The sequence below is a fragment of the Notothenia rossii genome (assembly GCF_949606895.1).
Source record: "Notothenia rossii genome assembly, chromosome: 10".
NCBI lineage: Eukaryota > Metazoa > Chordata > Actinopteri > Perciformes > Nototheniidae > Notothenia > Notothenia rossii.
This window is the reverse complement of record NC_136908.1, coordinates 63025788-63052700: the sequence shown is the minus strand read 5'-3', so window position 1 is coordinate 63052700 and position 26913 is coordinate 63025788. Positions and strand designations below refer to the sequence as shown.

Genomic DNA, 26913 nt, shown 5'->3' with positions numbered 1-26913 from the left:
AAATATTTTAAATGGCAGATTTTTTGTTTTACTTAGGCCGGGTATTCACTTTTTTAAATAGGTAACTTTACCTCAAACATTTTATAAATTTCAGAGAATTATAAAATAATTTTCCTGCTTATAAAAACTTGTTTTTCTTAATGTTAAATATAAACCATATCTTAGTTTTCTATTCTCAACACTTCGCCCGCCTCCTTTTAAACTCACAATGCCTTGTCTTTATCCTTGCTTTCACGACTGGTTAAATATATTAATATACATTTCCTGGATCAGAAATAATTCACTTTGTTTCATTATAATCTCAGCTCGTTCTGCAGCCACAGTTTTATCATCCAGACTTCGGTTGTTGTTGTTGTTTGTATCAGAGCCCTTTAGATTTTAACGTTATTTAAAACTTAGCTCCTCCTCCTCCTTCTCCATTTGCTTCCCTTCAGCCATTTTGCCTCCTTAAAGAATCAGATTTGAGAATCAAAGAGGGGACAAAATACTTCACCAGAGCGTACTGTGTCTTCTCTCTTTCTGCTAACCTCCAGAAAATAAAACGACATGAAATAATCTGTGCTTCGTAAGGCCGGGCAGTGGAGAGCTAACAGGCTATGGCTAACAAAAGGCTAAGGCTAGCCACCAGACTGCCAAACAAGGCAAACAGTGAGCCAGCTGGAGCTCGCTGACTGATTTCAAAGTTCGTAAAAAGGTATTAAAGTGACACCTAAACACAAATATAAAGCTGTCTAACAACTAACCCGTGGTTATTAGCCAGCTGACAGGCACAAAACTAGCACGCTAACACAGCTAGCTAAGATCGTTAGCCAGCTAACACGTAGATGCTTCAGTTTGGATTTAATTGTGTATTTTTTTAAAGTTAAAAGTACGAACAAATGCCCCAAACTGAAGCGTAACAAAAGAGGATTTCATAAAGATATGACGAGACAAAGATTATTTTAGTTTTACAAGGAAATATCAGACTTTTGTTTGTAAGTAAAGCACGTTAAATATTACTGTCCGCAGATATGACCTTGTAAGACTAAGAGGATAAAAAGTAGTTTTTGGTGTCGATTAATCACTAAATAGATTCTGTGTTAAAAACATTAAAAAAGCCTTGTTCCCTCCGTCAGCACCATGTTTTGTGATGTGTTTGAGTGTTTGGAGCTACAGAGTGATTGTCGTGTGGTCACTTCCTGTTTCGCTGCTCGCTCACAATGAGTCTTTTCTTTTTTTCTGAACGCACCCCGGTTTACCCTCCAGAGCGAGGCTTCACATCGCAGCCTAAAACCCAGACGACGCTTAGTCTCCAGCGTTTAGAGAAACTCCTCCAAAAACTGGACTTTCTTTATTTCAATCCCTCGGGGTGCGTTCACTCTCAGCTGACCAGTTTCGGCAGCACCGTTCTCGGCTGAATGTTCCCGTTGGCGTCGGTAATCGCCGCCAAATTAGTCCTGGTTTTGGCGGAGGAGGAGACGGAGACGGTGGTGGAGGAAGTGGTTGTTGCAGCGAGTTTGGAAATGGAGGTTATGGCGCTTTTCCCGACGGGCGTTTTATCAGAAATCCCCGCCGTCATTGTCGTCGGTGGTTTGGGGAGTCTTCTCCTGAGCCACGGATGCCTCAACGCTTGACTCGGAGTCATTCTGAGCGCCGGATCCCACTCGAGACACTGTTTCAGGAAGTCAAGAAACAACGGATCGTCACATCCTTTCAACGCCGTGCTGAACTCTTTGCTTCCCGGCGTTCCTCGGACTTTTCCTCGCCTCGATCGCCCCGCGTTGAGAACCGTGGTGCCGTCGGGCAGCGTGGTGACGGTGCAGTATCGCGGGTAACCTTTGGAGGAGACGAAGTTCTTGGCCCTCTTGGAGGCGTCCAGGAGCTTCTGGGCCGGCATGCCGAGCAGCTCCATGATGCAGGACAGCTGGTCCGACTCGTCCTCGCCCGGCAGCAGAGGGTAACCCGTCAGCAGCTCCGACAGGATGCAGCCCAGAGACCACATGTCGATCGGCATCCCGTACCGAGAGCCTGAGGAGAGAGAGGGGAAGAATCTAGATCAGTGGTTCTCAACTGGTCAGGGACCCACTTTTTATTTAGTCAATAGATCACGACCCAACATTTTGAAGCACTCAAATCTATTCAACAAAACATCGTGCAGTAATATATACGCTTTGCAGCATAGAAAGTGAAGTACAGTGCATATATCCCTTCACAGAACTAAAGTATGCTTTAAAAAAGGTTTAATGAGATGATGGAATCAAAGCTGAACTGTATAACATAAAAAGGCACACGTGCTGGAAACCCAACCCCAGCAGGGGGGTCTGGAGGGATTCTCCCCCAGGAGATTTTTAGAAATACTAACATATAAACTACCCATTCTGGTACACTCTGAGAAGAAAATAAATAAATCTATTACTACCCGACATATTAATAATATTTTATGCCATTGTTTGTTTTTCACTTTGTTCTGACAGCTTGCTGCGAGAAGAGTAAAGAGGAGAGAGTCTGTGTGGCTTACTTTAAATTGTGGGTAAGGGTAGATAGCCCCCATTGTTCTGTGACCTGTCAATCATCAAGCCGGGGGTCATATTTCATTATGTGTTCATTTATCTGAAGTTGTACCCATGGATGTAGAAAGAATAGTTCTACCGCAAAGTTATTCTCCGTGGGGACTTCCGGCAACAATCTTGATTCTGATTGGCCAGAAGACTCGGAAAAACATCAGCAAAGATATTTTATTGAGAAGATGATCACTACGTGACAGAAGCTTTCAAAACCGTTTATGGTCTCCGGTACTTCCAGTCCAACGCCGACTGCATGCACAGCGTTAGAAAATCGGGCCTTCAAAATAAAAGTTTGACTTCCCCCCCCCCAAAAAAAAAAATTCAATTTTTTTTTCTTCACTCACACATCCGCGACCCACTTTTGGGTCGCGACCCACCAGTTGAGAACCACTGATCTAGATCAAACCGTCAAAAAACTTTCAGGAAAAGCATCCTTTAAAAACGGGCCCTATTCTGCTTTTTGGGGGGGGTTCCCTCTCCGATAGTTTTCGTGCATGTAAAAGTTGCATAGGCTTTAATTCCCAAAGTACAATTGTGGTTTTATGGCTCAAAGAACTAAAGATGGCAAAAGAAGAAAAAGGGAAGTTAATATGTTTGATGTGAATTAAAGCCGGCTTGCCGCTCGTGTTTCTTACCCAGAATGACCTCTGGCGCTCTGTAGAACCGGGACTGGATGTAGGTGTAAACCCTCTGGTGCTCGTAACAGCTCGATCCAAAATCTATGACCTGCAGAGAGACAGAAAAGTTCATTTAACAGACGCATGGACACACCTTGAGAGGCACAAACCCCCCCGGTCTCTGGACCCCCTCCCACCTTGATGCCGCTGCGGCCCTGCTGCTTCAGCAGGATGTTCTCCGGCTTCAGGTCGCAGTGGATGATGCGGTTCTTGTGCAGCGCGTCCAGACACTGCAGGATGGAGTGGGCGAACTTCCTGACCAGCGGGAGGCTGAAGCCCTGGAACTTGTTCTTCTTGATGAGCTCGTACAGGTTCATGCTGAGCAGCTCGAAGGTCATGCAGATGTGGCTCCTGAAGGTGAAGTTCTCCAGCATGTGGATCACGTTCATGCTGGAGTCCTTGTCCTGCTTCCTCAGGTGCTCCAGGATCCGGATCTCCTCCGCCGCCTGCCGGTGGAAACGCTTCTCGTTTCTGACCATCTTCAGAGCCACGTGGGACTGAGACTTGTGGTCGAAGGCCTTCACCACCTGGGGGAGGAAGAGGAGGAGAAACACGTTCAATCATCAGTTCAGATCCTACTGGGACCAGCAGACATCGTTCGTGACTAACAGGGTTTCACAGAATTTGATTCTATTGGTGGGGGCACCGCACAAAAAAAGAAAAGCCAGAGGCCCCTTAACCTCTTCGGGTGGTCCACGCATCCACCCCCCCTCAAAAAAGAAAATACATGCGAGTTCATGGCTAATGTAGACAACGTTCTTGTTGCTCTGTGTTTCGTTGTTAATGAGTGAGACATTGAGTTGAGGGTCCGTGGGGTTTATTCTCCCAAAAATATAATTTACAATTCAGGCATTTAGCAGACGCCTTATTCCAAAGCGATTTACAGTGACCAATCACAAGGACATTCTCCCTGGAGTAACCGAGGGCTAAGTGCCTTACTCAAGGGCAACTGGTGTTCCAGGCAGGATTTGAACTCGCAACCTTCCGATCATCAGCCCACCTCACTATCCATCAGAGCACCAACAAAAAAAAAAGAATAAAAAAAAAAAAAGTTTTTTATGAGATCCATTTGTGGCGGACCATATTTAATTGTGGCGCCACAAATAAATCAATGTATGGGAAACACTGACTAATGTACAAGAGAAAACCTAAATATCTATATTAACGTTTGGCTGAACTTTTTTGGGAATATTTCCAGATTTAAAAAGTGTTTCTGATTTCACTCAAAACATTTTTAATCTATGTAGAGCGATAAGGAGATATCGTCCTTGTACAAAATCATTTCTTCACTAAATCTCTTTACATTTTGCTTTTACCATTCAAACACTCGTACACTCAGACAAATGGAAAAATGTTCTTTATATTTTCAAGATCTTTCTCAAAATCTTGAACGTTTCTTTGCACACATTCAAATATGTTAAGTAGGATCCAACATCACTAGCTCATGTACCTGTCCGAAGCTGCCCTTGCCGATGACCTTCAGGACTTCGTAGCGGTACGAGATGTGGTCGTGGGGAACGTGGATGTAGGATCCCTGATCGTCGTCGTAGCCGCCGTTGTTGGCTCCGCCCAAAACCCCCGACCTCTTCTTCGCGTTCGGACCCACGAAATAAACTGAGGAGAAAATATATATGTTCCTACAACAGTTCCTTAGCAACAGAATAAAGTACGGGATAGTTTGACCTTGAGGTTATTTATATTTTAGTTTAAACATACGATAATACTAATGTCTGATCAAGTCCGACATGTTTACCTTCATACAAGGAAACAGATATTTAACTTTACCATCACTAAAAAACAACTTGTCTGCATATCCTGTGTGTGTGTGTGTGTGTGTGTGTGTGTGTGTGTGTGTGTGTGTGTGTGTGTATATCCTCTCTGTGTGTGTGTGTGTGTGTGTGTGTGTGTGTGCACGTGTGTGTGTGTGTGTGTGTGTGTGTGTGGTATATCCTCTCTGTGTGTGTGTGTGTGCATGTATATCCTCTCTGTGTGTGTGTGTGTGTGTGTGTGTGTGTGTGTGTGTGTGTGTGTGTGTGTGTGTGTGTGTGTGTCTGTGTGTGTGTATATCCTCTCTGTGTGTGTGTGTGTGCATGTATATCCTCTCTGTGTGTGTGTGTGTGTGTGTGTGTGTGTGTGTGTGTGTGTGTGTGTGTGTGTGTGTGTGTATATATCGTGTGTGTGTGTGTGTGTGTGTATATATCGTGTGTGTGTGTGTGTGTGTGTGTGTGTGTGTGTGTAAGTGTGTGTGTGTGTGTGTGTAAGTGTGTGTGTAAGTGTGTGTGTGTGTGTGTGTGTGTGTGTGTGTGTGTGTGTGTGTGTGTGTGTGTGTGTGTGTCTCACCTTCGGAGTAGCTGAACACCTCGTGGTGCTCCAGCGTCGACATCTTGGCCATAAACTGCTTCATGGCCTGATCTGGGGTCAGCGCAGCGGAGAGCTTCAGCTTCCCGTCAGCTGACTTGTTGGAGGCGGCGCTGCCCAGCCGGGGGTCCGATCTATCGGGTCTATCGGATCGATCGGGTCGCTCTCCGGGCCTCGAGGAGCCGACGGGGTTCAGACCGTTGGGCTGAGAGGTCAGAACCGCTCGCTTGTTGCTGTTCTCCTCGTGAAGATGAGACGCCTGAGAGGACAGAGCCTCCGACATCCCAGCTTTAGAGCCTCCCTGAGGGGGAGAGAGGGAGAGAGAGAGAGAGAGAGAGAGAGAGGGAGAGAGGGAGAGAGAGAGGGAGAGAGAGAGGGAGAGAGAGAGAGAGCAATATATGGTTTATTATTTTTTATTGTTATTATAGTTTTAAAATAGTTCTCTATCTGTTATTTATTTTACTTTGATGTACGCACCACGACATCAAGTCAAATTCCTCGTACGTGTCCACCGACCTGGTGATCAACCTGATTCTGAAAAACCCTGTGTTTCTTATACCAAGTAGCACTTAAGGGTTTAACTTAACTTAAGGGTTTAACTTAACTTAAGGGTTTAACTTAACTTAAGGGTTTAACTGAAGCAGCAGCACTTAGTACGGTCTGAATTGTTTGAAGTGAATAATTATGTCAACCCTGTTCTTGTTTGATATGGAGTATAGGGATGTCGTATTTCTGTGATGGACCCTGAAGGCAGCATGGCCCGTTTCAATGGGATTTCACACACACACACACACACACACACACACACACACACACACACACACACACACACACACACACACACAGTCATTGTGTGTTTAAGTGGTGTGTGTTGTAATCATTAATTGAGAGGATTAAGTTGTCAAAATAGGGAAGTGAGTCAAGAGATGAAATTGAAGCAAAGACAAACAGTGTGTGTGTGTGTGTGTGTGTGTGTGTGTGTGTGTGTGTGTGTGTGTGTGTGTGTGTGTGTGTGTGTGTGTGTGTGTGTGTTGTCAGTAGTAACAGTGACATATGAGAGCTAGTTGGCTCCTCCCTCACCTGACAACACCGTGTGACACACACACACACACACACACCTGTGTTTGTCTTGCTGTGTGCTTTCAAAAGACAAGTGCTGCAAGCAATATATATTATATATTTTGATAACTTATCCACTGATGACTAAATAAATATCATTTTAAATAAATAAAAACGATATAGCACAGCGAAAGCCAAATTGAAAAGCTGGGGGCCATTGTTTAAAAAATACAATTTGTTCATTGGTATCAGGAAATGAATTAATCATAAATGTAAAATGTTTTCCTTGTAAATATTATTTTAACATCACTGACACTACTGCTGGGAAAACTAGGGATATTTTTAGGCTCACTAAAAGCTGCTAAATAAATAAAACCCTCCATGGTAATATCTCCTGGTAAAACCATGCTAACGCTAACTCTGAAGGTAAACAGAGTAAATAATAAATGCTGAGTTCCTTTTATACCATTAGTCCTTTATGTGTGTGTGTGTGTGTGTGTGTGTGTGTGTGTGTGTGTGTGTGTGTGTGTCCTTCAGAGCAGCCTATAAACCAATCAGCTGTTTAAAGTATCTAGGAGCAGCGTGCTATTATTAGCCACGGCGCTACACAGCTGACAGAGATTTGCTGTTCTTAGCTTCACAGAGCGCTAACGGCATGCTAACCGCCAGCTAACGTGCTAACTGCAGCTCACCTTCTACACACACACACACACACACACACACACACACACACACACACACACACACACATTACTGAAGTACATTTTGAAGCCCATACTTCTTTACTTTGACTTGAGTAAAGAGTTTAGTCAGTACTTCTACTTTCACCAGAGTATCTGTACTTCTACTCGAGTAAAGGATGTGTGTGTGTGTGTGTGTGTGTGTGTGTGTGTGTGTGTGTGTGTGTGTGTGTGTGTGTGTGTGTGTGTGTGTGTGTGTTTTCGTACCGTCAGGTTGTGGTTTCGGAGTCTCGGCAGGGCGACAGGAGACGCTGTCTGAGAGCCGCTGAGACCCGGAGAGTAGACCGGCTCGCCCACTTTGCCTGGAAACATAGAAACAGAGAGGGAGGTTAGGTTTGGTTTGTCTATTGGTGATGAGCCTGAGGGGATGTGGACGGGACGGGACGGAGATCAACACGCGAGGCAATTATATAAAAACAGAAAACTCTGACACGAAAAAGAAAAACTGACATTTGTTATTTTTTTGCAATTTCTTACTGACCACAATTTGTATTTGATTGTTTATGTTTGCATTTTTTATATGATTTTCTAATATTTGTCCCATTATTTCTGACATATTTCATTATTTTTCGGACATATATTTTTACCTAATTATCTATCATTTTCACGTTCTTTTGGGAAACTTGTCCGGACTTTTTTTACACCAATTTCAGAAGAATATTTGTGACCACATTTTTCATTTAATTGTTTATATTCTGATTTTTCTTTTCTGATATTTTTCACATTATTTACTGACATTTGTTTACATAATTTTCTGCGATTTGCACACCGTTTTTTGACATTTAAAAAAACGAAATTGTAATTTTTACATAATTTTCTTTTTCTTTTACATTTGAAAAGTGGTAGTATTATACATACATATAATTATTTTAATTGTGTTCTTTATTTTATGCATTTTTATATAACTTTCTGGTATTTTTCTCATTATTTTCGGAATTTTTCTGTCACTTTTCCATAATCATTTCCTGCTAGTATTTTGTATATAGCATTATGCATGCATGTACTCATCAGAGCAGTGTGCAAAGGTTCACAGTACAAAGGAAACATTTGCATTTTACTCCGAATGCCAGTAAATTATATGCTTGATTATGAATGGACATATAAATGGGGACAGCACGTCTTTTATTGATTTGCATTATCCAGCTTTTAGATTAGATAACCGCTCAGAACAAAGACTTGATTCATTTAAAGTATTAAAAAAGTAGAAATCATGGTGTTTGTTAGCAGTATTTTCCTCCGTGGGGCGAGTGGAGAGAGCCTTCAGAGAACAAGATGTGTTCCTCCAACATACCGGAGGTCACATGACACGTGGGGGGGGGGGGGGGGGGGGGGTTACGTAACGCACACATCAGCAACATGTCGAGATCCTAAAATACTGGAAAGTGTCCGAGCCTCTCAGTGTGTTCGTAGAAAGAGATAATCAGGGACAGATTACAAGTGTTTACACCGACTGATTATTGATAATGTTATTACGTCCCTCCATACGGGAAAGCTATTTTTAAACGTGCGTGTGAGGTTTAACCCCCGAGCCTCATAAGGGGCTTTTTAATATACGTTTCAGAGATTTATATGTCATTTTCTGACTTTTCTACATGTTATTTTCTGATGGCTTTCATCTGATTTTTTTTTGTTGCATTATTTCAAAAGTATTTCATGATTTTTCTGACTTTTTTTCAACCTAATTTTCAGACAAATTTTCATATAATTGTCCGACATTTTCTGTATTATTTCTGACATTTTTCTGACATTTCTTTAACATAATTTTCTGTAATTTTTCACGTTATTCTGGACGACTTTTCGTATCATTTTCTGACTTCTATTTACATCAATTTCAGACGCATTACATAATTTTTCTGATATGTTTTTACATTATTTCCTGAATTTTTTTGTTAACATTCTTTAGCATAATTGTTTTGACTTTCACATTTTTTTTGCAATTATTTACCATTTAGTCCTACTTCAGCTCTGTTCCTCTCCTGTGAGGTTAACACAGCGGGGTTAAAGGTCAGAGGTCACAGAGGACCATTATCTTAATCCTGAGTGATAAAACGTGTCGAACTTTGACCGACTTTCCTTCGTCTAAATCGGCTTCTACTTCAGACGGAGCCTCTCAACACTCTCTCTTTAAGGTAAACAGGACACACTCAGTGTTTCCCCTTTAATGGGAACCAAAAAAACGACATATTTTAACATTCTTTTCTGGTATTCCTTAAATAATGTTTTGACTTTCTCAACATCATTTTCTGGTATTTTTTATGTACGCTTCTCTAAAAAAAAATTCATATATTTTCCTGGTATTTATTTAAATGATTTTTCGGACATGTTTTACACCGGAGTGTTGGTTTGCCCCTCACAGGCCACCGTCCCTCCTCCAGAGTTCGTGCAGGTTAGACCAAGGCTGCAGTCGAATAGTTCATTTAGCAGGAACCTTCCTAACGGAGTGAAATGACCCGGAAGTCCCTCAGTGGCAGCCATGATAAGTGCCCTTTCGAATTCTCTAGATGAAAGGAAAGGAGGTTTCAAACTTCCTTTATAACCTCCTTTAGCTTAGGAACCACTGGACCTCCCTAACCGAAAGGAGAGGAGAAGATGCTGCCCCACAATGCCTTGCAGCCGCAGCATTTGCCGTCACTCAACAGTCGGCCGTTCACAGAAACAACCGATTATGAAGGAGAAATTATATCATGAAAGTAACGGTGCTTATTAAGCTTTTTAAAACGTATGTGGTAAGTTGCCAAAATGCTTTGTTTTGAACGTTCATCAGTATTATAATCAAAAAGAGAAATATGAACGTTAGTTTTTACTGAAATGATCAAATAAAGTCAACATTTCACTGAGCTGTGTGGGGTCTGTTCAACTTTTAAAAGATGTTTGAATGGTGATATACACAGTGATAGGTGTTAAAGACTAATGTTTATAATAAATACATTTGTATTGATTTTAAGATCTTTTCATACAATCATACGTATTGGGATCATTTGTATTAATGTGGACCGGAGGGAAAGGGTGACGAGCAGAAGTTTCACTTTCCTTTTTTATTTCAATTCCAACTTTGGTCATGAAGAATATGTTTCTCTGTTGTTCATAAAGCAAAAAGCAACAGCATCAGAGCACGGTGCAGAGTCTCTAGATGAGTCCCTCGTTCTTATTAAACATCCATGTTGTAGTCCTCTGTATAGAAAACTGTAGTTTCCATAGTTTCCCCACAGCAGCAGACGCACACAATGACGTCCGCTGGCACATCATAAACACGTCGGATAGTGAAAGTGCAGTCGGATTCTCTAAAGTACTTTTAAAGTACTTAAAGTAGTTCTCTAAAGTGTCTCTTCTCCTTTTGAATTCTCCTATCCACTATCCCTTAACCCCTTGACGTTTCACTCAGAGGTCAAGGAATAGACGATAGGGTTAGAACTCAGGAGGTGATTTTTTGATTATCTGACCGCAGCCCAAGCCCCCAGGAAGTGCGCCGGACTCCGAGGAAAGTATTCGTTGTGGCCAAACGGCGGTACTACACTTCCGTATCAGTCGCTGGGCCCGGAAACACATTTTCCCATTGACTAACATTGGGAAAGAGACGTCTGTAACTCGTTGGATAATTGTTTTTTAACTAAATAAACTACCAAGTATGAACACTTGTATAACCCTTATTGAAAACATCCGCTCCTCAAACTGTAAAATGTGCTAATAACGTTATTCTGAGAGTTATTTCCCTCTGCATTATGAACCGCGCCGCCCGGCACGTTCACGTGACGTGTTCAGTACTAAATGAGTTTTACCTTTACCCATGGATGCACAATAAGAACGGATCATATGATTATATGAATACTTTCGTGACGTTTCGCTCTCTGAGCCATTTTGTCTTCATGCGCCAATGAGCAGCTCTCATAGGAATGAACGAGGCCTCCAGTTCTTATTAGGGGTGAAACGGTATACGTACCGAAATGATTCGGTACGGGCTCTTCGGTTCGGTACACGTGTGTACCGAAGTGTACCGAACTAATATAACGTTAAACGTAAAAATTGAGAACGTGAACAACTTCTTGGAAGTAATCTCAGGTTCTGCGTCGCAGCGTTCAGAGTAATTTGCTCACATTGGGTTCAACGCGTCAGAGCGAGCAAGTCATTTCATTGGACGAGAGGCAAACTATGAGAGCTGGTCACAGGGATGCGTTCAAATTTAGTCAGTAATTTGAGGAACTGTCGAAATTGCAAACGCAGATAAAGTTGAGCTCGAAAATCCTCCAGCATCATTGAAGTCTCCGGTTTGGGAACATCTTGGTTTCGCAGTTACGTACAAGGATGACGGACAAAGACAGGTGGACCGAACCAAAGCTGTTTGTCGGCATTGTTCAACTAAAATTGGTTACGTGGCAATACATCAAACGTGCACACTCATTTCAAAAGGCATCACCCGAACGTGAATATCACCGGTACCAAAAGAAAAAAGACTGAAGTGCAAACCCAACTCCCGCTAGCATTTAAGCCTCCACCACTCGCAACAAGTTCAGACCGAGCCAAAGCTATTACAAACTCTAAATATCCTTATGTTGCCATGGTAGCAAAGCACTACCTGGCTGTATCTGCTACCTCTGTCCCTAGAGAGGGTGTTCTCCACAATAGGAGACATTGTTAGTGCCAGCAGATCTGCCCTTTCAGCAAGCAATGAGGACAAGTTCATCTTTCTTTAAACAAACATGAAAACACAATGACAAGCAAGTCCTAATGTCAAACTGGCTGCTGAGGTACGAGTACAGTACAGTTCAAATACAGATTATTTCAGTTCATCGAAATGCTGCACCTTAATGTTTATTTTATTATATTTTGAATTTATTTGAGTGAATATTCAGTTTAATAATAATTCAAAAATATATATATTTAATATTTTGTGGAAAAAAAATTCTGCTGTATTGAAAATGTACCGAACCAAACCGTGACCTAAAAACCGAGGTACGTACCGAACCGAAATGTTTGTGAACCGTTACACCCCTAGTTCTTATTATACATCCATGGGTTAGACTGACAGATGGTCTGCCTCTAATCTGTAATCCTGCTCACACACTCTCACTGTCAAAGATCTACGTAAAAGAACACCTAATCAATACATGTTCTCCTGTGAGGCTTCACTCAGAAACTCAACACGCCCTGACGTCCTGCAGAACAGATAAGATTCACAGAGTGGAGAATTAGTTCATTGATTTACTTTTCAATTATTTCTTTCAGTATTTTAAGCCAGATTTCCGTGACTTTTTCATAACTTTATAAATAATAATAATAACAACAACTAAACATGTGATTGTTGTCAAGTTACTTTACGCGCCTAGAAATAGCAAAAAGTCAAATTCAATGAGTTTCCAAATGTATTATGACCACGAAAAAAATCCGACTCACCGGGTCAGAATTTCTCTATTAAACAAATAAAAAAATGTAACAAATATACTCTAATTAGTTTAGCAGAAATATAATAATAAACACAATGTTCATAAACACTTTGATGGCTTTTCCATGACTGGTCCAAGCCTTCTCTAGCATGCCTTTTCTCTGTATTTTATTTTATAACTTTCATAATTATCCGTCATTTTTCACGTTATTTTGGAAGACTTTTATTTTAATTGTCGTTTTTTTTTTTTTACACAAATTTCAGACATATTTCATAATTGTTATGACATTTCTTTACCAAATGTTCTGAAATGTTTCATATAAGCTCCGGACATTTCTGACGGTTGCATGAAGAACGTCTCAGGCCTGTCAATAACGATAAAGACTTTCCCAGGTGTTTCATGACTATAGGAACCGCTCAGTCTGTTGAACTGTTTATATCTCAGCTTAAAAAGCATCTGGCTTTTAACACTAGTCGAACATAACATGTTGAGATTTGTATTAATTATTAAAGGTCTCATGTCATGGCCATTTCTACTGATCATAGTTCCATTGTTGAGGTCTACTAGAATAGATTTACATTGTTCAATGTTCCAAACTCACATAGGTTTCTCAAACAGCATCTCTGTATAGTATGTGTATTCACTCTCTGTCCTACACGCCTTGTTGGAGCTCCAATTATTTCCGAGGCACACGTTTATATGATCATTATAGTTATAAATAAATAAGAGAATAAATTAAAAACAGGTATGACATACTATATGACAGTAAAAAAATAACAAAGTTTAAAAGGGTGATTTGTAAAATATCCATAAAGAAAAAGTAAATCTGTTTACAGTTCTGTTTCAAATGGGTGTTGAGCTTGCCCCCGGACCCCCCTATGTGAGGTCCACACACCACCTATAAAGATAGCACTTTACCCCTGCTTACACCTGTATGCCGTGAGCTGATTATCGAGCCTTCGTTGTAACAGTCGCGGGTACACTGTGTGTATGCGTGGGGAGTGATGCAGTAGAACATTCAACTGTAGCGACCGGGACATTAATGGGAAACCCTAAATGTTTGAGCACCCTCTATGAAGCGTCAAGCTACCCCACAGCACCCCCACTATTTGTGTTGGCCACTGAGCCTGACTTGTGTTGGGGGAGCCCGACATTTTTTTTTCTCCAAAGGGGGGGCCTGACAGAAAAATGTTGAGAACCACTGCTGTGAGCCCACTGTGCTCTGATTGGTCGGGACGTTGCGAGGCTCGTTGCTGCGAGGGGCGGACAGGTTTCCGGGTCGGTGATACAGCGGGAACAAGCGAAACTCATCCTGAGCACACAAACACTCACAGCCGAAGTAAAAACAATAAGTGTGGCTTGATATTGAGTCAGAAAAAGGTTTCTAACGCTGTGAGAATGGGTCTGAGGAGAGCATTTCTCCGCCATCCCAACTCGTCTATTACCAACCAGGGAGCTCTATGCAAGTCAATGGGACTCCCTGTTAGTTAACCAAGGGACCCTGGTGTCTGAGGGGCTCCAAGGATTGGTCCATTTGGGCCAATCCGGTCATTTGTTGTTGATCTGGGTGTTCACACGTCACATACCCAGGAAGCAAACAATGGAAACAGAGAAATGTCCAACGAGGCGTTCTGGGGCAGCATAGACAGGTCTTCTCTGGGTTAGAGTTTTACTCCTACAGGGGGTACTTTGAGGGTTTTGACTCTGCAGACCGTTTACATGCAGAACAACCTTCATCACACACAAGGGGGCGGGTACTAACCGGAGAAGCAGGACACGGGACCTTTAACTGAGGTGGTTTTAAATGTGCTATATAAATAAATAAAGATTGAGATAGGAACCATTGAAAAGCTCCAGTGTGTCTCCGGCTGTAACTCAGTTCCTCCCCGAGGCCTCTCGCTCCTCCACAGAACCATACTGTACTCTGCACTGTACGGGACACACGCGGTATTCCTGACACACGCAGAGTGGAAAGCTCGGTGGTGAATGCGAACCCGACACCAAACTGGGAATGTCAGAGCGCCCGGCATGTTGCTCGACAGGATTTGGAGCGGGGGGGAAATCTGCAGCAGCAACGTGAGCTCAGCGGGTCGGAAACCCTCCGGGGAATTACGTCTTTAAACGTTTTTACGACCGCCGTCTGATTAGAACCGGTTTTATTAAGTCGGCTCACACAGGCTTTGGTGTATATGGTGGAAACAAAGACACCATAACACAATTATTATAAAAGCTATTTAAGAATTAAAAACAAGGATAATATATATATGTGAGATATCATGGAATATGGTAAATACTGTATTCAAAGTGGGAGCTGTACAGGTTAACAACATCATGATGTTTGCATGTATTTAAATGAATACACACACAATACATGTTCTCATGTGAAGCTCAGACTGCAGCCGGAGAAACTCAACACGCCCTGACGTCCTGCAGAACAGATACAAGCTGATTCAGAGTGGAGAATTCGTTGATTGATTTACTTTTCAATTATTTCTTTCAGTATTTTAAGCCAGATTTCCGTGACTTTTTCATAACTTTATAAATAATAATAATAAAAACAAGTAAACATGTGATTGTTGTCAAGTTACTTTACGCGCCTAGAAATAGCAAAAAGTCAAATTCAATGAGTTTCCACGTTTATTAGGCCCATAAAATCAGACTCACCGGGTCAGAATTTCTCTATTAAACAAATTAAAAAATGTAACAAATATACTCTAATTAGTCTACCAGAAATATAATAATAAACACAAGGTTCATAAACACTTTGAAGGCTTTTCCACAGATTTGTTCAGTATTTTAGGCCAGATTTGACCTTCCTGTGACCTTTCCACAGATTGTCCATGACGTGTGCATGAATTGTCCAAGCCTTTTATTCCAGATTTCCAAAAACGTTTCCACCGCTCGTTCATGACTTCCAGACAGATTTCCATCACAAAACATGTTGTTTCTTTTCTTTCAAGACAGCTAAATAATAATAATACACACAAACACTAAAACACCTCTGATGTGCAATAGCTGTCTATCCAGCATTATAGTTAGTGTTATTACTGGCTGCTTGGTTCGACAATTCAATTTAATAAACCAGTAAATAATGCAATATATATTTCCACTTCTACTAGTGTCCCCTGGCTGCTATCACACTGCTTCATACTAAGAGTTAGGGCTGCACGATATATCGGGTTGTTACGATAATCGCAGGACGTGCAATTTATTTATTTATTAAAAAAAATAGATTTCTTTATTAATTTTTTTAGGACGTGCGATATCAAGTTGGCAAATGAACTCAAACACGTCATGTTACAATTCTTTTGCCGCTTGCTACAAAAGGAAAACTCGCGCGGCTCTGATGTCAGGGGCATTTGAGTGACTGACAGCAAACCACCAATCACAGCAGGCTAACCGCGCTAGCTCAGCTCGTTGCTCCGATAACTTAAGATCCAGACGTCCGTGACTAAAATCCTTCATCCGGTTAAATATAGTTAAAAAAATACCAATTGTATAATATTCAAGTTCAAGAAAGGATGGCTTGCGGACAAAAAAAAACCCGATTTTCTTCAATTCCTGTATTTTTTCATATCGCAATGTCAGTTTTTTCCAATATCGTGCAGCCCTACTAAGAATTATCCGTGATTTTATGCATATTTCTTTCTTTTTACTTTTGCTTCATCGTGGTCAGTTTGGGCCGTACAGAGAGGTTTCTGATTCTGGTTTTTATTGGACGTTGTCGTGTTCCCACTGTAACGGCATTAAGTGAAATCAGGAGTGCAAAGGCCTCCGTGTGTTTCACATTAAGGGCTTTAGAGGTTGTTAAATTGTGTCTGTATGCATCAACATCCCGGGTGGTTTCTTTTAAGGAAGAAGGGCTCCTTGGATTAAAATGAAAGTGATAAAAACAGGTTTCTTCACTTTTTATCTGCTTTCTAGGATTTGTTTTACCTATCAAAAGCAGTTTTATGGGTGAAGCTTAGCTAGTTTGATTATGATGAGAACATATTAAAAAGACGGTTTCATTTAGGACTGAATACATGTCTTTTATTTATATATTTCTGCACTTCTTTTTTTGTGACTGTTATGCAAATTCACTTGGTAGTAAACCTAAACACTACATTTTCCGTCTAGATTAACAATGTTTGATTACTTGCAACGAACCAAGTAACCTATTAAGAAGAGGTTGGATGCTTCTGGGGACAAAAACAGCCCAAATAAATCTCTTTTACTCAATATTTGTGATGAAATTGGCTGTTTTTGGTGGATATCTAACGGCTATTTGGTCGGTTATTGTCAACATTAGTGCATTAAATGTAGGATTGACAATAGTTTGCTGTAAAGTCTGGTGACAAAATGGAAAAACTGCAGCCTGAGGTCACAAACTGTCAACAGCTCAAATGAACCAACGGCTAGACAGATTGCACGGACAAAGATAAGGAATTGTAAGTAACCTTTAGTGCTGCGGACACGAGGGCAACATCCAACATGGACGGGTTGTTTCACTTCATGATAAAAACCAAGATAAAAAAGTGTGTAAAGACTTCATTAATAAGTGGAGTAAAGGAAGACGATTGTAAGCAGTTAGCTAATAATGCTCAAATCTGCACATGTATGAGTATTCTGAATATTTAGAATTAGAAATACTATTCTTTGAGCTACGATAATAAATGAATGGAGACAGGCAGACAGATTAACTGCAAACGTCGCCAAATTATTTTTAGACATGTAAAACAAACGTCTGGAATATAGGCGTACAAATATCTGAGTGAAATTGGGACACATGTAGGATATTTTTGGTTTTATATCTCCCAAAAAGAGGCGCGGCTCTGATTGTTTTGGCAGTCTGGATGCTTCATTTTTCTCTTGAGTAGTATCTACAAGCATTTACACCCAATAACCAATATACAAACTACAATAGAACTGATTAAAATCATTGATTAATATGCAAGAATTAATCTTTAATTATATATATTTTGAAAAAAAACAACCAATCAATTTTGATTTGTTTTTTTAAATATTTTAAACACTTTTCCAATCCGATTTAAAGGGTACTCTGTATTCGTATCATTCTTCCAGCTGTATACTTTCCTGCTGAATAAATGTACTGCTTACCGTATATATAATATCTTATTTATATCTACTAATTGATGTGTTTGCACTGCTGTTAAGATGCTAAACTGCACTTTGAATCGATAAGTAAGGTGAATCCAATCCACTTAATTGAATCAGCGCTAGCTAAGGCTACCTAAAGGCGGGGAATTACAGCTCGTCTTACAATTGACGCAAGGAACAATTAGTTTGAATCACATTTACCTACAATTTAAATTTAAAGCATCGTCAATATATCACATTTTAATCTGTATTCCTGTTATTACACAAAGGTACAACAGCCTGACTGACACTGGATTATTTAGGCTGATTTCAACATTAAAATATAGCACACATAGCTTCCATTTGTTGTTATTTATCACTAGAACAATAATATACAACTGACGTATAATATGAGCTCTGCCAATAAATCGACAGAAAAGCAATAAGCATATGTATTTCAATATTTCATTATAAATTCAGTCCTTTCTCAAGCAAAAACTGTGAAAACGTGTGTTTCTTTGTCTCACAAATGAGAGAAATAACTGCTTTTTTTGTTATATACCATTTTGAATACTACATTTTGTGTTTTTAAGGATTTTAGTTGATCAAAACAAGATTTTTGAGCACAAAATAATCATTAGTTGCAGCCTTAGGCTATAACTGCTAAATACAAACGGACTGTAACCAAATAAACATTATATATTTACATTTAAATGATGATAATGCACCACAGCACTTTATAAATACCATTGAACATGCTAAAAACCTATTTTAAAAAGGGTTAAATCGATGTAATAAAGCTGTAAACCAACAAGCTAACACAAAGCTACAGCACGATTATTAACTTATAATAGCCTCATAGCAGCATTAGCATGTCTGTCAAGCTAATACAATAACAAAGGGTGTTTTTTAAAGAACTGAGAGCTATATTACCACCATTATTACACATTGTACTGACTTTAAAAACAGCCAAAGAGAATTTAGCTGACCTCTGACTGAACTGAAGCTTTATTTCTGTCTGTCGAGCTGGAGGCCAGAAATGTACTCAGCAACCGAGAAAAACACACACAAAAAAACGCATCTAACATGACACAAAGAAGCTAAAAACTCCTATTAATGGAAATCAGGAGACAAACAGAGATGTAATAGTGTAATAAAGCAGTATTATCAAGTGAAATACAGGCAGTAAACACACCACAGCCCCAGGAAGTGCATTTCAATGAAGCTGATTTTCGTAGTGGTCAAACGGTGGTACTACAACTTCCGTGTCAGACACCGGGTCCAAAAATACCCCATTATTGACTTACATTGGGAAAGAAACGTCTGTAAATAAGCGTATTGTTGTTTTTAATAAACTACCTACAGTGCTACAAATACTTTTATAGCCCTTATTTGATTTTAGGCTCTAAAGTTGTAAATATAAGTTGTGATCTTTTTTAGTATTCAATTTATTCCATATTTTCGTTATATTGTTTATTATTTAGATACTCTAGTGATATATGTCCTTTGTATATACTTGCGTCTAATGTACATTTTTATTTCATATAATTACCGTTTATGTTGATTTTTATTTAATTATATTTTTCTCTTTAAAAATGTCCTAGAAAACTCAACTGCGCATGCTCCGTGGGCCCATGTACGGGTACTTTTGCTCTCCACGGTCAGCCATTTTGGCTCAAAGCGCCACATATAGGAATGACCGGAGCCCCGCCTCCAGCTCTTTATAAATCCTCGGATAGCTGCTGTCACTTATCATCTGTTAAAAATAAACCCGACACACAGGGCAGGAAAACGGCTTTGTGTTTCTACTTATTACTGCTTCTTTTAAAATAACATAAAAATAACACATAACGTCACAACAAGCAGAGGCATATATATATACTGTTTATATCCTAGCTTCCCCTTGAGTGTTTTTATCCGCTGCCGACGTATGACGTTCACATTTACGTTGTATTTTTAAATGAGAACCGGGGGGGGATCAGCGGTGTCTCCCCTTGACTCTACCCAGGTTTAGGTGCCCTAAGGCCGGGTACAGAGGCTGTGCTTACCCGTCGGGAGGACCGAGGTTCCGGGCTTCTTGGTTAACATGGCGGCCGCTCCTATCCCTCTCCTCTGGACTCAGACGGACAGGATTCCTCCTCCTCTTCCTCCAGCAGCTCCTCCTCTTCCTCCTCCCTTCCCCCTCCTCTTTCCGATCCCCTGGAGCTTACATTTAAATATATATCAAGTCAAAAAGTCAGTCAACTTTATTGTCAATCTTTCAGTTTGTGTAAAATCGAAATACCGTTTCCCACAATATATATATATATATATAGGTAGGCCCCTATATACATATTTGCATATATTTGCATATGTAGGCCTATATAGAGACACATGTATACATATTATGCACACATTAAGACCTAAATAAAAGCACAACAATCAATATACAAAAATAACAGTCACATCAATATCTTTGAAAATGTACATTAGTGCCAGCCTGTCCATAGCATAACAGAAAATACGATAATTCAGAAAAAAATTATCCCAATTTAATTGTATTTACATTTATTTAATTTACATTTAATTTAATTTACATGTAATATTATTTACATTAAGAACACTTAATAAGTGACGAGTTTTCATTACAGCAGCATGTTAAACAAAGGCATTGCACATCATAATATTTCACATTTAAACAAATATGTATCCCAATTTAATATGAAATAAATTCACTGTTGGCTATTTGCATATATAGGCTATTTAATTTCAACCACATTTGTAAATGAGCACGATAGCTATTTTCAGAGTATTAATACATATTATTATTCAGTTTTATCAACAACACATTCATGTAAGAGCATTTTAACTTATAGTTTGCTAATATGGAGCCAATTACTTCATAATTCTATAGCGATTGTATATTGTTATTCATCAAGATGGATCCAGTTTACTTCAAATACGTGTATCATGTGTTTTTATAGTAGTGAAGTAAAAAGTACAATATTAGCCTCCAAAATGTGATTGGAGACTATACATTTAGAATACAATGTAAATATGATAGGATGTCAAAAAGTACCATTAAAACACCCCCAACACAATCAAACTCACCATGGATCTTCTAAAAGCCTTTTATTATTCTTTACAAACATATTGCATTTATCAAACTGTAGGTAACCATAGCAACAACACTGATGATGCTAACGACGACAAGCAGCAGCCATTTGTAACTACAAGTCCCAGAAAGCGTGAAGAAGAGACGTTAAATGTGCTTCAGCTTGGGTTTGTGTTTGTGTTGGCTGCTTGGAGACAAACAGCATGTTTTAACAACAGAGACACAAGAGAAGCTGTTTCTCTGTGTGTGTGTGTGTGTGTGTGTGTGTGTGTGTGTGTGTGTGTGTGTGTGTGTGTGTGTGTGTGTGTGTGTGTGTGTGTGTGTGTGTGTGTGTGTGTGTGTGTGTTTGTGTGTGTGGTTTCAGGTTTCAGAGCTTTTTAGTTAAATTACACAGGGACGTAACAGAAAGAACTTACTCAGCAGGATTAAGCTCAGGACATGACCACACCGTATTTTCACGTTTTTAACAACAACAACAACAACAACAACAACAACAACAACAACAACAACAACAACAACAACTGTGTTTACTGAGTAATCGGGATGACTTTGCTCTGGCCTTTATATAACATGGTGGTTTGATTCTGCAAAAACGACCTCCGACAATGCCCTTACAATGAAGGCTTTTCAATTATTGAAAAGATTTTGTTTTTTCTTGTGACTTTTAATAAGTTTAAACTTGTTTGACTGAAACACCTTCATTGGACTCCTGAGGCCGGCCTGTACTTTGAAGCCGGATTTTGGCTTAGCGAGCTAACTTCAGGGTAAACTCTGTGTTCCCGGACATAATAATGACAATAGAGCTCTTGAATCTGTATTATCTCCAGTGTTTATAAAATATTGACATTCAGAGATGCACTTTCTCAGATTTTCAGCAATTTGGAGTGGGTTATTTAGTAAAAATGATGCTGAAGAAAAGAGAAACTGAAAGCTCAGTAGAGTAGAAATTGATCTTAAATGTATATATGTCATCCAAAATAATATGGACTTTATGTTTGTATTATTTATTTACTTTTTAAAGCTGTGTCCCTTGAAGAAATGAATACATTAAGGATATTTAAGTGATAAACATTTTTAGACAAATCAAGACTGCCACCTAGCGGGTTGTCTGCGCCATCAACACTAAATTCCTTAAACAAAAACACCTAATAATCTCATTCTAATCACGTTTTATTTTAGCTTTTAATATGAAATTTGTATTTTATTTTGAAAAGCGAAGCTGACAGGAAGTGAAGGTTGGCGTTCGCGGACGCTTTGAAGAGTTCCAACATGGCGGCCGGACGAGGGCAGTTTATTATACATCCGTGAGTTTACCCCGAGTTTTATGGGGGGTTTAGAGATGAAAGAGGCCGGGGAAGAGGAGGAAGAAGAGGAATAACAGGTGAGTGGGTGTGTTTACATTTTATTTAATTTACATTTAGTACAATTTACATTTAATATTGTTTACATTTTATTTTATTTAAGTTTAATATTATTTACATTTAATAATATTTCAAATTTCATTTAGTCCACATTTAATTGAATTTAGATTATATTTTATTTGCATTTAATTTAATTTACATTTATTTGTGTTTAATTTAATTGTATTTACATTTCGTCCACAAAGGAGAACCTGGTAACTTTAGTTTAAACTGTGTGAGAGTGACGTTTTAAAAATAATATTTATAATAATACACTTAAATAATAAAGAGGTTTTTTTAGGTACTCGACACACTTTCAGTATTTTTGATAATTTTCATTACGTTTGTTTTACCTTTTTATTCGTTTTACTTACTTTATGTTGATTGTTGTATTTTATTTATGCATGTATTCCTCTGTATAGCACTTTGGTCTGGAGGTTTTAAAGCTGTTTTGTATTTACAGGGTGCCAGGGAATAATTTCGCCCTACAAGTTTACCTTTCGCCCTCTGACGCAGCTGACCAGCCTTGAGCAGCCGTGGGCTGCCCTAGCAAGTTGTTGTTGTTGTTGTTGTTGTTGTTGTTGTTGTTGCCAGTATATGACCGGGCACCTCTCGGTCAGAGATAGTCATTGTTGTGGGACACCTGGAACACTTCCTTCTCGGGGTGTAGATGACCCCGAGCCATAAGTGACAACTAATGTGATTCAGTGTCCTCAGCTGTTTAGTCTATCTATTGAAGAATGTTGATTACTACACTCTGAACTAAAACCTGGAGCTACAGGAGGGGTTTCAGAACTGATTGTGGCATCTCTACCGTGTGGTCAACTCGTGGCCGTGACATGTCTTGTGAATTCTCCGGCCGAAGCTCCAAATAAACCCTCAGTGTTTGCCATCAGAGCTCCAGCTCTCCTCGTGTCTCTGAGTCCTGACTCCATCAGAGCTCCAGCTCTCCTCGTGTCTCTCTGAGTCCTGACTCCATCAGACCTCCAGCTCTCCTCGTGTCTCTGAGTCCTGACTCCATCAGAGCTCCAGCTCTCCTTGTGTCTCTCTGAGTCCTGACTCCATCAGAGCTCCAGCTCTCCTCGTGTCTCTGAGTCCTGACTCCATCAGAGCTCCAGCTCTCCTCGTGTCTCTCTGAGTCCTGACTCCATCAGAGCTCCAGCTCTCCTCGTGTCTCTCTGAGTCCTGACTCCATCAGAGCTCCAGCTCTCCTTGTGTCTCTCTGAGTCCTGACTCCATCAGAGCTCCAGCTCTCCTCGTGTCTCTCTGAGTCCTGACTCCATCAGAGCTCCAGCTCTCCTCGTGTCTCTCTGAGTCCTGACTCCATCAGAGCTCCAGCTCTCCTCGTGTCTCTCTGAGTCCTGACTCCATCAGAGCTCCAGCTCTCCTCGTGTCTCTCTGAGTCCTGACTCCATCAAAGCTCCAACTCTCCTCGTGTCTCTCTGAGTCCTGACTCCATCAAAGCTCCAACTCTCCTCGTGTCTCTCTGAGTCCTGACTCCATCAGAGCTCCAGCTCTCCTCGTGTCTCTCTGAGTCCTGACTCCATCAAAGCTCCAACTCTCCTCGTGTCTCTCTGAGTCCTGACTCCATCAAAGCTCCAACTCTCCTCGTGTCTCTGAGTCCTGACTCCATCAGAGCTCCAGCTCTCCTCGTGTCTCTCTGAGTCCTGACTCCATCAGAGCTCCAGCTCTCCTCGTGTCTCTGAGTCCTGACTCCATCACACTTGAATGATTATACTCATGGATGTATAATAAACGACCCAAAGCACAGAAGTAAATCAACAACAGAACGGCTTCAACAGAAGAAAATACGCCTTCTGGAGTGGCCCAGTCAGAGTCCTGACCTCAACCCAATTGAGATGCTGTGGCATGACCTCAAGAGAGCGATTCACACCAGACATCCCAAGAGTATTGCTGAACTGAAACAGTTTTCTAAAGAGGAATGGTCCAAAACTCCTCCTGACCGTTGTGCAGGTCTGATATCAACTATAGGAAACGTTTGGTTGAGGTTATTGCTGCCAAAGGAGGGTCAACCAGTTATTACATCCAAGGGTTCACATACTTTTTCCACCCTGCACCGTGAATGTTTACATGGTGTGTTCAATAAAAACATAAAAACATATCATTGTTTGTGGTTTTAGCTTAAGCAGACTGTGTTTGTCTATTGTTGTGACTTAGATGAAGATCAGAACACATTTTATGACCAACATATGCAGAAATCCAGGAAGTTCCAAAGGGTTCACATACTTTTCTTGCAACTGTATGTTTCCCATACATTTTTTTATATTTTCTTACAAATTGGTACATTTTAAACAAGAAACGTGCATACTCAAAAACGAGAATATTGTCTAATATTAAAGTCGCAAAAATAAAAAACATATACAATTAAGAGACAGTAAATGAAAAACTGGTGAATTAACGATAAAAATGTTGAAATGTTGGAGAAAAAACTTAAATATTCTCTTAATATTCCATATTATACAGATATTTAATACACGTCAGAGAGAAAAACTGAAACATAATATTTTACGAAATTCTGATTTAATATTCTAACATTTAAATACATGTTCAATTTCACACATTCCAAGAAAAAAGCTTGATTGTTCTCTGACTTTAAAGTGGTTCATTTATGAGGAAAAACTTGAATTTGACCCGAGATAACAAACTGTCCTTCACTTCAAACATCTCTGCTGCAGATACACTCTCTACAACATCAGGAGGACACGTCCCCAGCTGACCCAGAAAGAGACGCAGGTTCTGGTCCAGGCTCTCGTCATCTCACGCCTAGACGACTGCAACTCCCTCCTGGCTGGTCTACCTGCATGTGCCCTCCGACCTCTGCAGCTCATGCAGAATGCAGCGGCTCGTCTGGTCTTCAACCTTCCTAAATGTTCCCACACCACGCCGCTCCTCCGCTCCCTTCACTGGCTTCCAGTAACTGCTAGAATCCACTTCAAGACTCTGGTACTTGCGTACCATGCTGTGAATGGATCTGGCCCTTCCTACATCCAGGACATGGTTAAACCGTACACCCCAGCACGTGCACTACGCTCTGCATCAGCCAAACAGCTCGCTGCACCCGCACTGCGAGGGGGACCCAAGTTCCCATCAGCAGAAACACGTGGGTTTGCTATCCTGGCTCCAAAATGGTGGAATGAGCTCCCCATTGAAATCAGGACAGCAGAAAGCTTACACATCTTCTTCAGACTGAAAACTCATCTCTTTAGACTCCACTTCCAGAGATAGAATTACTAACAAAGCACTTATATACTAATAAAGGGCTGGCTTATCTAAAGCCAGTTGAGTAGCACTTGAAATGTTTGTCTCTATGAAACCTGATGTTCTTATATGATTCTGTTTTCTTCAAGTTTGTATCTTCTTGGTCGAAAGCACTTATTGTAAGTCGCTCTGGATAAAAGCCTCAGCTAAATGTAATGTAATGAATATGGTCTGAACGTTAAGATGTCAAACTTGAATATTCTATGAAATATAGCCTCATATTTTGGAGACAGATTTTTGGAGATCTCTAAAATAAAAGTTTTAATACGGGAAAAAAATAACTCGCAAAAAATCTGATTTGGTCATTTCATCAAACGTTTTGAAAGTTTATAACAATGACGTACAGGAGGAGTTTAAAAAGTGCTTCCATAACAGAGAGAAAAACCCACTGAACTTTTGGCCTCAAACCAACACCCTGTGGGGTAAAAACCTAACGGAGGAACAGAAACACTTCCTCTTTAAAAATCCATGCTTCACACCTGAGCGAACAGGAAGGTCAGATACAACGAGTTCAGAAAATCACAGAGGGAAAAACTCCACACGCTGTTTAGGTTTGACACACGTGGGTGTGCAGTTACAGCGTCAAGATTCAGAATAATATGTGCACTGCTATTTCCCCACATAAACATAACAGTCTGCCCTGAAAAAGGTTTTCTCCTGCGCTCCACTTCCTACTTGGCTATCCGGCAACTATCTCAAAGTATTTAGTGCGAACAAGTCTGTCTGTCTGTCTGTCTGTCTGTCTGTTATTTAGATTAGATCTGGCCCGTCGGTATATTGCACGCACACCTTCACTCCATCCTGAGGGTCTCGTCAGCTCAGAGCCTGAGCCCAAACATTGATGACCCTGCACCCAAGATGAGATGCCAAGTATCTGAGCTAGCATCACAGAGCAGCAACCTGAGTTTAATGGATGTTTCCTTCTGCACTTTCTCTCTCACGACAACAGGGCATGTTTGGTTTCTCTTTGAGGGAAATAGTTTTGTTGAAGCTGTTGTTGGCCTGTGGGAAAATGTACTCATAAGAAATGACTCTGGAGAAGCTGCAGATAGAGCCATAAGAAATGAATGAACTGATTATTTAATGTTTAATGTTGTTTTTATAGGCAATCATTGAAGCTTTGTTAGTTCCAGGTTTAATATGTGCAATAAGTTCATTTCAATAAGTTCTGCAATAAACATTGAACCAGTCCGGCCCTCCACTAGTACCCTTTTTTTAATTTGGCTCACTGTGTATCTGAGTTTGACCCCCCTGCTTTAGGGGCTCCGTATGCACTTCTTATTCAAAGACACAACATCTTTTTGAA

General features: G+C 40.3%; 1 protein-coding gene across 1 annotated transcript; it reads right to left on the bottom strand.

The window, feature by feature from the left end:
- Positions 1-318: 318 nt before the first annotated feature.
- Positions 319-20016, bottom strand: dyrk2 (dual-specificity tyrosine-(Y)-phosphorylation regulated kinase 2). The gene is made up of 7 exons (XM_079654555.1): positions 19883-20016; positions 7585-7679; positions 5561-5879; positions 4671-4834; positions 3358-3747; positions 3179-3269; positions 319-2007 (listed from the first exon to the last, which is right to left on the bottom strand). The coding sequence occupies exons 1-7, from the start codon at positions 19920-19922 to the stop codon at positions 1361-1363; spliced, it is 1746 nt and encodes a 581-aa protein (XP_079510681.1). The 5' UTR covers positions 19923-20016; the 3' UTR covers positions 319-1360.
- Between the last annotated feature and the right edge of the window lie 6897 nt (positions 20017-26913).